The following is a 12,261-nucleotide window of genomic DNA, read 5'->3' as shown; positions in this document are numbered from 1 at the left end:
ATAATGACCTAAATAGCTTTTGTGAATTGTTAGGATTGATTAACCACATCTCAATATAGCATCATGAACTTCTTGCAGTAAAATGAACAAAATGTGTGAAAAGTTTGGCCTCTTGGTTGAACCTGAAAAAGAAAAGCTTGACACAAAGATCATGACACATACACAGACTGAACGGCTTGCATTGCCACCAGCAAGACTTTCTTTAATAGTGATGGTCAAAGTGAAAAGTGAGACACAGCCACCATCACTTTGAGTAAAGAAAATAAACATGGTGGAACAATGAAAAGATAAAACAAAGCACTTTTTTTTAAACCTCCCTTCCTTCTACACAAAATCGTAAAAGCAACTTGAGAACTGAATTCACAACGCCAGAGCGATCCACAAAAAATACTTTTTTTTTTTTTTCCCCCAGGTAGGCAACATGACAGCACAACATGGTCAAATAGTTCAGGGGTAACCTTTTCCCAACACAACACATTCACTGAATCCTTCCTGGTTAGAAAATATAGGAAATCAACTGAATATGATGGGAAATATCAAGGAGGTGTCACTCAATAAAAAGTCTTTAACAAATAAATAAATGTGTCAACAACACAATCAGTCCAACTGACCACCTACTGTGTCATCATGATCAGCCCAAAACCGTGTAAACACAACACCATCCAAATATGTTCTAATGACAAAAAAATAACAGCACTCTTCTGCAAACATTATGCTAGCTACATCGATCAAAGTATGGATGGAAACCCAACATCAACACTTGGCACTTAAGAACTGAAATGAAATAAACAAAGAAAACATTCCTCAGTAAGTTAATGTACATTGTTGTAAACAACTAAATGCCAACTTTAGGGCATGATAATAATAGACAATCAGTTTGGTTGGTGTCTGGCATACCAAGACCGCATCGCTATGAAATGACATGTATCACGTCCATAGTTATGTCTTCCCTTTAGGCCTGCAATACTGAGGACAATTAGCTGCAAAACGATTGGAGGTGTCTGAGGTGACACTTAATTCCTTCAGCCTTTGAATACTGAATTGAAATGATCGGAGGAAACTTTGACTCGAACAAATGAAAACCAGGCGTGTCAGAGCCGGAGAGAGAGAGAAAACAATGGTTTTCAGGGTTGACGCTTTTAGATCCCAGGATTGCAAAGTATGTGGTTTTTGCATCTGAAAAAGAGAAACTGCAAGGCACTGTAAAATCTGCAAATAATGGTAACGACCGGTTACCTCGACATCATTAAATCCAGTGAAGAACATGGCCTAACGGGTTCTAATTTGGTCCAGAGGGAGAGGAAAGGTGTCTGCAGCAAACAGATGAACGTTAATGTAACATTTTGGCAGTGCCAGGTCGAATCTAGCAGTAGCATATTTTTTTTTAAGGACAAAACTACATCTGCTTCATCCACTTACTGATAATCCTGGAGAATCCACTACTCCAGCATTCAGGGAATAAACTGTACTGGAATATCTGAGGAACACAGCAAACGCTTACCTGTTCAATATCACTATTTTAGAAGAAATGTACATTGTCGTAAATGAACTGAAACATTACAAAACAACCTATCACTGATTTAAGTTAATGGTGATATCAAAACATGAATAGTGTTACATTCATGTATCTCTCACAGGGCTTTACTTTACAGGTGAGTTGCAAATTCACATCTGAACTGAAATCATATCCTCTGTCTTAATATAAACCATCATGTAGCCAATTGTTTCCTTTTTTTTTTTTTTAAATTAAATGTCTGGGTGTCAGTTCACTACAGAAGAAAATATGGCTGTGGGGGGATTTATACTGTACACCAAAAGAGGACTGACATGAAGTGATGCATGATGGCTCTTAAGTAGACATTTGGCCAACAAATTGTGTGTTCCTTTCTCCCCCTTCAAACAGATCACGCTGTCTAATGGCTAAATCCCAAAACTCAACAGCAACAACAACAAAAAAACCCTATTGTACACAACCCCCTCAAAATAACAGTTCTTATAATAGAACCAAAAAAAAAAAAACAAAGTTCGCATTTGTATGGAGGGGTTGTGTGCACTGTGTGTGTGTAAGTGTGTGTGTGTCTGAGTGCAAAAACTGTCAGGGGCTGGTAAACTCAAAAAAAAAAAGAAAAAAAACAAAAATCAAAAGCAAACCGGAACTGAGAGCCTCACTAAAATAAAGAAAGAGGAAAAGTTCTGTCTGACAGAAAGTGTGGATGTCAGAGTCACTTTTTGAGGGGCTGGTAGACTGAGGCGTTGGGGTCCAGAGAGGAGGGACTATTGTCCATGAATTTGGAGGAATAGTGCGGGGTGACGGGGCTGAGGTTGCTGCCGTCTGACGAGTAGGACAGACTTGGCATCACTGCCATCACCTCTGCTATCTTCTGCTTCAGCTCTGCGATCTCCTGCTCCCTGTGGTGGATCTGGCCTGAATGAGACCAAGGAAACAGAGACATTATAAATATATGTGTGTATGTGTGTATATATGTGTGTGTGTGTGTGTGTGTGTGTGTGTGTGTGTGTGTATAGAGTCTTCTATATTACTAAACCTTAGGTTTGGCACCGGTGCTTGTTTCATTTCCCAAGCCCAGTCAGTATCTTATATTTTCCAGCCACTCTATGTATGGTAAGTCATTCTTTTACAAGCTAATGAGAATAGTGCAGTACTAATACTAACCAACTGTGACACTGCCATCCCATTACAGAGCTTTTTCATAGCAGATGTCTGACATGTCACAGCAGGGAAAGCACAGGTGTAATTAACAACACCAATAACAACTCACTGTCATGGCTGAACGAGACACCTAATAACACTGAGCCTTCGTTAAGGAGATTAGTTTCACCCGTGTTTTGCCTGCTGTGACGAGTCAAAATGTCTGCCATGGGAAAAGCCTCCTACAACTTTTACACAATAAAAAGATAACATGCCTTTTTCACTGAAACAGTTGTAAAGCATGGTTATAATTAATAAAAAAACTAATAAAGATGCCTGAATTCCATTTTGCTTCCGCAGGTTAAGAGGCCTGGTAATGTGAATCATAGCTCACTGTCATTGTTATGACTTATTGGGTCATTTAGCAAAGGACAGAGCCCTCATTAGTGTTATTAGTAACACCTGCAGCTGTTGTGATATCAACACTATAAGCAAAACACTAAACATATCACACTATTATTACCTATCATCTATCATTACTGCTTAGGGCTGCAACTAATAATTATTTTAATCATCTCTATTATTTCTTTTTGATTAATCAATGAATTGTTAACTATGAAATGTCAATCAAGTTGCTATATATCAGTTTACATTGACATATGACATATAAAAGCTCTTATTTGGGAACTTGAAACCTGAGAATATTTGGGAGCTTCAACAATTTTTCATGAAAAGTAATGATTACTTGGTTATTATTATTTTCTGTTGATTAATCAACTAATAGTTTCAACTCTATTATTGATACAGTTTTAGGAAAAAGTAGTTGGAGCTTTGTGGTTCTGTGGTAAAGGCTATGTTTTTCTGATTTTATCTTTTGAGGCAGAAATACAGTAATTGTAATTGGGCATCGAGTTACAGTACAAGGTCTGAAACTGTTACCCAGAGGAATTAGGTCATAAATGGTTACAAATCTCAGTATGGTTTGGTGTGGTAGTCACTGGTGCTTTGTTATATAACAGCTAATTATATATCAGCTAACTGTGTTTTATCACCCCATCTTTATCATACTAGTATGTGGGATGCAAATCAAAGCTTGTTCTCCCTCAACAAACCTCTGGTCATTTCTGTGCAGCCAAAACTTTTACTCACTGTTTATTTAGGCTACATTCAGAGTTTTGTACCAAAGATTCTGTAGCATTAGAAAAAAAAAGCTTATTTCATATAAAAAATTATGATGTTTTGAACATGACTGACTGTGACACGAGCCTATCACTGCATCCCTACGGTCAGCATCTACCTTGTGCTATCTCCAGCTGCCTCTTGGCATCCCCCAGTGCAGAGAAGAGGTCCAGTTTGATCCTGGTCTCAGCACTGAGGCTGTTCTCCAGGTGCTGGGTCTTCTCCTGCATGGCTGACAGTGCTGACATCAACACCTCTGTGTCCTTCTCATTCTCTTTATACTTCCGCAGCTCCTACATGTGACAGAAGTGGAAAGAGAAGATAAATGGGAAATGAGATAAATGAGATGGTTATGCTACATGAAACTTTTCTTCTTGTGTATATTTTGCAGACACCAAACGTTTCCCAAACAAAGCTTTAACTGTTGATGTAATCAGAGGGCTCAGGGCATCTCTTTGGAAACTGAATTCCTTCAGCAGCTTGGTAACTGCAGATACATATTGCTAATTACAAAAAAAATTACCGGTACTGTGATTCAGTCTTACCTGACACTTGCCCTCCAGATCCCTAATCTGCTCCTCCTTAAGTTTCATGTCCATGCTGAGCTTCTTACACTCTGTCTCCAGCTCTCTGATACGGGCACGAAGAGAGTCAGTGGACTCCACTCTGTTGAACAGAAGAGAAAATCAGCAATTTAACACTGGAAATAAGGCAAAAAGAGTCAACAGACAGAAAAAACTTCCCAACAATCATGTAATTAGTACCTGGAGGCAGCAGCTAACGCTACAGCTCTGGCAGCAGTGGCCTCCTCCATCTTCTTCCTTTTCCTCTCCTCAGCCAGCTGTTTCTCAGCCAGGGCCCGAGCCTCCTGCTCAGCCTTTAGCCTCTTCTCCAGCTGGGAGATGGTCTGTTTATCCTTCTGCTTGGCCTGGACGGCACTGTGGAGCCTAAAGTGTGACGATGAACACAGTTTTTTGTTTTTTTTTATAAGTTTGGTTCCTGTATTTTTACTTTTGAAATTTTAAACCTGGCTGTTGCTGTCACATTAATTTGGTGATCCCAAAAATCCTCCTATAGCGCCCCCAGCTGGTCAAAGTTTTTACTTATCCTGTGAAATATCTCAACGTGCTGTGTGGATTGGCACTAACTCCATGGCACAGATGTCCATGTTGCCCTGACAGTGTATGCTGACCATGGTAAACATTACACCAGCTTCACATCAGGATGTTAGCATTGTCATTGTGAGCATGTTAGCATGCTGAGGTAAAACCTCTTAGAGCTGCTAACACTGCTGTAATCACTAATATGCAAGGATCTATCTACTATCTATGACCACTGGGGGTCATCTATGTATCTTGATGCCCCCTGCAAATATTTTCATTGCCAAGTCCTTTGTGACGAATAAATAACTGAACAATACATACAGCTCTATCTCTGTGTTTGCTGTTAGTTTGCCCTGTTGTGTCTGACCTCACTGGCTCTTCAGCAACAGCCTGCTGGCTGCCTTCCTCCTCTCCTACATCTCTCTCTTTATTAACTACAGCTATCCCTTCCTGACCCTCTCTTGCTGCCTCAGCTGCTACAGCAGCACTGGCTGAAGCCTGGAAATATTTGAAACAAATTAAGTGGACGGCTAATCACACAGGCTGGACTGTTCAGCTTTCCCACACGTGTTTTAAGTTTCTAGGTTCTCTGTTTAGCTAACACCTCTGGTCCAGACAGTCTCTGTGCCTCCTCAGGATGACACCTTTTGAATTTTTGAAAATATTTTTCAGCATTCATCTGGACTGGGGGAGCAAACATTCAAATCAGAGTTAAAGAAGTAACATTAACTTTATCCACTCGCATGAGCAGTCGATACTGACTAGCAGCTATGCTAGCCATCAATGTGTTTGTGAGAGAGAGCGGGGCAAGGAGGAGCTGAGCGAATCAATGCACTGCGTGAGGCTGTGCAATGAAATGAGATTTACCCGTTTAAGGAAAAAAAAAAAAAAGGAGAAAATAGAAAATCAATATGTGGCTGGCCGCCACAAATAAATCAGTGTATGGGAAACACTGTTAATTATACCTAGTCAACTTTTAAAATAGGACTCAGCACTACTGCTGCTACACAGGTCTTAGAGCTGGGAATTTGAAGTGTTCCAATTTTAAAACATTATACTGTGGATTCAATATACAAATCAAATGAAATACTCTCAATTCAGTTACTACTGCTGTGAGCTAGATCATATTTTAAAGGGGTACTCCACCAATTTTACATGCAAAGGTCATGAGCAGAATTACTCAGCCTGTAAAACAGCTGTATAATGTGTTCTGTGACGGGGGGTGGGGGGTGCTTTCTAATCCACAAATTAAACCTCTGTGTTATTATCAGGGTCATCTCTGCTTAGAGACTATAGATTTTTTTATTCAAAAGCCTGAATCAAACTGTGGAGGTTCAAATGAAAACTTGCTATTAAGTGGCATTATGGGAAATGGGAAAGGATCCAAGTTTGTAACTTGACCCATACAACAAACTAAAGGTTGCAGTTTCTTGGCCTCTGCTGCTTCTGTTTTTACTATTATCTTTTAAAGCAGTTTATTGTAAATTCCCCAAAGGGATTATGGAAGTACATTTAATAAATTATTGGAGTACCCAACAACACCTGTCCATGAGGAACAGTCAGTTCAAGCTAGAGTATAAAGAAAAAACAGAGGAGGGATAAAAAGACAAGTAAGTAAGTAAGTAAGTAAGATACCTCAACCTACTTGGTCCTTACATGTGTTTTTTTCAAAGACTGAAGTCCACCCTTTGTGCGCTAACTTCTCAAAGAAAATCACATCTATTGTTGTTAGAGTTTAGTTAAGTGTACTCAATGATCAGCCTGCCCATGCACCCACTTGTTCTGTAGCAGCTCATTGTCCTGGCGGAGCTGGCCCAGTTCAGAACGAAGGCTGCGGTCTTGGCTGCCCAGAGATGAAAGCTGACTCCGCAGCTCCGACTCCAACTGCCTGTTGGCCTGAAGATCTGCCTTCAGTCGCTTCACATCCTGCTCCAGGCTTTAAGGCAAGAAGATGAGAGGGAAATGATAACATCTAATGAAAACCATAGGAAGCCACAACAACAGAGGAAAAAATATCCACTTTAACTAGTTCATACAGAAACAATTCATTAGTGCACGGATGGTGATGACCGCAAGAGTTAGCAAAACAGTCCTTCAATAAAGTGTCAGTTATGTAAAACTGAAACCAAAAGCACAACTAAAATGTAGCAGGAAGCATGTAGATGTTCCCTTTCAAATGCATCAACAAGCATATGCAGCCACAACAAGACGTACAGACAGAGGAACAGGTGTTTGAAACAGTCTAACAGTGTGAGTCTTACCGTACTAGAGCATCTGGCTTGCCCAGCTGGTTGTTTGGAATACAGTTCTCCACCGGATCCTTCTGACCCTTCCCCGCCCCCTTCTGCTTCTTCTCGTTCTTACTGGTTGAGGAACCTGGCGGCACGCTGCCATTTGTAGAACTGTGATTCCGTGGAGATGAATTAGAAATGCTGCCCCCACCTCCGCTGGCATTTTTATAGTTCTTCCCCGCCCCCCCAATTTCCTCTTTTGAAGCAGAGTGCGTGTTGGTGTCGGTGAGTGTGTTTTCTCCTGCCAGGTCGTTATTCAGTCTCTTTGCCCCAATGTAGTTCTCAATATACTCTGTCTCCTGTAGTTTAGAGTCCAGTGTGTGTATAATGCTGTTGTTATTGATCCCAATTGTGTTTTGTTTTTTGCCCTCACGCTCCTTAGCAGTGCTGTCCTTCCCCTTTTCCCGGTACTCCAGTTCTGGTAACGGGACTGAGGTGCTTTTCTTTCCAGGAGGTGCTCCGTTTTGGGATATTACTGAAGGTTCTACCTCTGAGATCCCTTTAGCTAAAGCAGCTGGAAGAGAGCAAGCACAAGTAAGTGTTAGTGAATGTACAAAAGCATGCTGGTCAGAAATAACCAAATTCCTAAGCCAAGTGGAAACATATTTGACCATAAACAGAGACCGAATGACAGCCTTAGTGACTGATAAAAACAGAGGAAATTTCAGACAAAATACATTTAACAGCCTCATGACAACAGACAGAAGGACTGACACAGGAACCCTTTCCAACTCTCTGCTAACTACAAAATAGACAAATATATGTCAGTTTGTTTGTGAAGTGAAAACAAAGCAGAAAACACACTGTTTTTTTCATATGACTTTACCACGAATTATAATGCTAAACTACCATGAAACCAACTGCTGACTGTGAAATGTGAAAAAAAAAGATCTTTGTAAGTGATATATTTTATACACTATCATCTGATAACCATAGCTACAAGTCAAAATGTGTTGAACTGGACATGTGTTGAGATTGTATCCTACTTTATCTAGAGCCGCAATTTTTAGTTATTTAATCGATTAGTGAATTGAAAGTGTTATGATCTCTGACATTACCTGCTCACCGAAGAAACTGATTTATGGACTAAATTCACCCACAAACCACTAAGAATGAGACAAGAGGCGGCAACAAAACAGGTGAGACAAACTATGAAAACATGCAGCCAGCACACAGACATTTATAAAAACATAAACTAATGTATTAAGTGCTGTGGAATATAAGGGAACATTAACATTTCTTTCAGCTGGCTATCTTTAGCGTTGCTCATCAGGAGGAGTGAGAAAGTTCCTGGACTATTGTTGGTAGTGCATCAAATAATCACATTATCTGTATTATAGCGTCTCCCCTCTCAAACTAAACTGATCTGTATTTCAGTGAACAGGTGAGTGAATCCAGCTTCTTACTGACTCACTGCTCAGCGGTGATCACCACAGGTAGCTGCAGTAATGCTAGGTTCGTACAACTGTACTAGATCAGATTATAGAGAGCGGTTCTGTTCAAACAGACAGACAGTTTGGAAATGCTAACTGGATTTACTGAGGTGAGTCAGTCTGTACTACGACAGAGCAGAGCGACATGGACACCTTGCAAAAGACACCTGCAACCATGGTAACTGTACACAAATATGACAACAGCTATGGACTTGAAATGAACTGAAGTCAAAAAAATTAAAAACCTAAGATGAAATGTGGTAGTTGTGGCTGTGTAGCAGTGTTAATTGCTACACAGCAACAACTACCACAACATAACGTATCTGTACAAAGACTTCCCTTTTGTCTTTGTACAGGGTTTGTTACAGTTTATGACATATGAAAACTACTTGCGGTCTTGACTAATAATTCTCACAATCAGTTACTTCTAGGTGAGCTCTTTGTAAATGTTGGAGAAGATAAATAAACACATATGGTAAAATGCAGCATGACTTGACTTGCTTTAAGTCACTGCAGTTCGGTTTCCACACCTGGGTCCATGTAATGCTGATAATGCAGGACGACAACTGCCAAAGCTGTCTAATCAGTGAGTTACCTGTCAATCCATATGACCAGCTTACAGCTTTCATTCTTTCGTAAAAGAGTGAACACAAAAGGCTATAAAGTAGATTTTTTCTGTTGGTCTAGACCAAACAAACCAACTTCCAGAAGGGAAATCCTTCTTAGAGTTATTAATTAATTTGGAAAACTTAGCTTTAATATATTTACAAAGAAAAACAAATGTTACACAACATCAGACATGAGACTGTTGAGAAAACAGATTGTGGGTAAATGCGTCCACTGGATTGGTTAACCAACCCAGTGATTCCTTGTCTATGAGTGCCTTTGCTTCTGGTTGACCATTTGTAGTCATTACTGCTTCTTCAGCCTGCAGAATATTTGTAGTGTTTTTAATCTGCCTTAAGTATATAAGTGTTGTATTTCATGTGTGTTTTCATCTGTGTGCGTCTCACCTTCCTCTGCCTCCCTCTCTTGTCTCTGCAGCATCTGTTGCTCTGGCGGTAAAGCCTGCTGTAGAAGCTGCATGTAGAATTCATTCTCCTTCTGCACTTCCTTTTGTTTCCTCAGCCGCATCTTGTAGCTAACGTAGCTCTTAAAGCCGAAGCCCAGAGTCACCACTGGATAACCGATACTGGGAGGAGAGAGCAAACACAGTGTCAGTTTTGGATAAAGATATCCCTGTATTTTTAAGCAATAAATACTGAAGGATGTGCTTTTTCATCATGGATTTTTTATATATCTCATGGGTATTACAGAAAATAAAGACAATAGGCTATACTATGACATTTACCAGTGAGCAGCAAAGGGTCGACACAAGTCTACATGAAAGTTCTTCAGATCTTTGAACCGTATGGCAGCTTCGATGTACACAAACAGGATCCACAGCGATACAGTGGGTAGACAGACTCCTCTCTCTGCGTGAAAGTAAAAATGAAATACGAGCACTTTAAGGTCTAGTACTGAAGAAACTTGGCAGCTGTGAATTCCTTGTGAACAGAGTCTTTCGGGTGAAAGTGGCCGTTTGGCTGGCAGGGATAAAAAAAGAATCCGCAGAAAACTTGGACTAACCTGTGTGCCAGACATACTGGACCCATACGTAGGTGCTGGCGGCGAAGAACAGCCATTGGACGGGGATGAAAAGGAGGCAGATGATGTCTGATGTAAACGCCACACACACGAAGAAGACAGAGAACGCCTAAGAGTAGGAGAAAAGAGATGGACAATTACATATGCCATAACAACTGTGCATAGTTTCCAGAGTGGAAAACGTACATACGCATGTGCACTCATATAAAAGCCTGTGCATACACATTAACACTTATACATTAACCTGTGTACTGCAAAACACACCTGAAAAATCTTGCTCGCTGGTTACCCACACACACTACCATTATCATGCACATTTGAGAAGTATGATTCTCTCTTTGCCACCTGGGTCCCATTTCATATGAGCACTACTGTGCCGCATCCTTATACAGGATACAGGTGTATTCCCATTGTACCTGTGGACTGAGATCCTAATCATTTAACCTCTGTTGCTTATCAGACCAAATGTGCTCCAGACCACCTCCAGCCTGAGTACTCAGAGGCAAATTTACGTAAGGTAGAAACAGGGGTCAGGGTCAAAACACATAAGCTCTTACCAGTCCCTGATATCTGAAGGAGTCGTAGACACTTCGAATGAAAAGCCAGAAGGGCCACAGGTACTCAAACCTGAACTCCAGCACAAAGTCGGCCAGTAGAACTAACACCCACACTACTAGGAACTTCAGGTACAGGAACGTACTGAGGGAGAAGACAAGACAGAGAAGAAAACATGACGAAAATTGTTAAAAGAGAGGCACGAGAAGAGCTACTGGATACGGCTTATTGAGGATTTAGATGGTATCATGACATCAGGTTTCCACAAAAGGCTAGTGTTTATATGAACCACATTTGCTGTGTGACTTGCAATGTCACCTCAAGATCGTACAAGGTTTGAAGCTTGATAAATACCAATTCAGCAGTGAGCATGTATACAAATCTAGATATCCCTAAGTCCAATAATTAGTTTCTGTTATCAAAGAAACTTGAGCAGATATTGCGGGCTTAGAGACATCCAAAGAAGTGAGAGAAAGAGAAAGGGGTAGAGAGAAGTTGAGAGCCTATGTATAGACTGTCATGTCTAGACGCGTTACTTAGAGCACAGCTGGTTTCCTTTTACTGGCTTGCCATCAATCAATCCATAGGAAGAGGAGTGCTATTTTAATATCGAGTCTCCTCAAATAATACGTACGTTTCACATGGCCCAGTTAGACCTGTCTACTTTGGCGGTTATTGTTTCACTGGCGACCTCTGCCAGACAAAGCACAGGTGAGAGCCCCGCCGTCGGCGTCAGCCCGGACTTCGAAACGAGCGCCCCTGACATTGCTGTTGTCATCTCAGGCTCGAACATAATGTCTCTCACAAGTTCATGCAATTTTTTTTTTTTTTTTTTTTTAGCTGAAAACATTTCCGATGAGCGGAATGTGCTACAAGTCATGCTGAATGCCCACAGAGTCTCACAGCGACCTTTAATTTGAATTTAGCCAGAATTTTAACTACCTAGCTTGAAACAAATCATGTATGAGATGCCACACAACTGACGTTAGGCCTATAATTCTGTCAATATGCGGGTATGTCCATTTAGCTACATAATGTGGCTCAAACCCGCGGCGTGCTTGAATATGAATGTAGCAGAGGCTGGCATCCCTGTCTTGACATATGCAGAGAGGCGCCATTGTTATACAATAACGTCCCTCCAGCCCCTTTTTTGTACCTGCTATATATACCCTCGGTGATTCGGTTCCGTTTTAACGGCCGTCGGAGTTTGCTGCAGTCCGCATTGCGCCGCTTCATCCTCCCCCTGTTGATTCACTTGTGATATCGGTCTGGTAACTGTAACTGGAAATGTCATTCGCTCATCCTAATGTTCACACTTCTTCAATTATCCACCATTGTTGTTGTTTTATGCACATGAAACAAAGAAATAAATAAAAACAGTCCGCGGAAGGCCCTCCCCTTTT

General features: G+C 40.8%; 1 protein-coding gene across 1 annotated transcript; it reads right to left on the bottom strand.

Moving 5' to 3' along the window:
• Nucleotides 1-1,700: 1,700 nt before the first annotated feature.
• maco1a (macoilin 1a) lies at nt 1,701-12,249 on the bottom strand. Its single transcript, XM_041054034.1, has 11 exons — nt 12,015-12,249; nt 10,861-11,002; nt 10,286-10,412; nt 10,008-10,131; nt 9,670-9,848; nt 7,194-7,737; nt 6,710-6,868; nt 4,594-4,776; nt 4,375-4,495; nt 3,948-4,122; nt 1,701-2,425 (listed from the first exon to the last, which is right to left on the bottom strand). Exons 1-11 carry the CDS (start codon nt 12,092-12,094, stop codon nt 2,223-2,225), a joined length of 2,037 nt encoding a protein of 678 aa, XP_040909968.1. The 5' UTR covers nt 12,095-12,249; the 3' UTR covers nt 1,701-2,222.
• Nucleotides 12,250-12,261: the final 12 nt, after the last annotated feature.

The sequence above is a fragment of the Toxotes jaculatrix genome, chromosome 13 (genome assembly GCF_017976425.1).
Source record: "Toxotes jaculatrix isolate fToxJac2 chromosome 13, fToxJac2.pri, whole genome shotgun sequence".
Taxonomy (NCBI): Eukaryota; Metazoa; Chordata; class Actinopteri; family Toxotidae; genus Toxotes; species Toxotes jaculatrix.
This window is presented reverse-complemented; position numbering and strand designations above follow the sequence as displayed.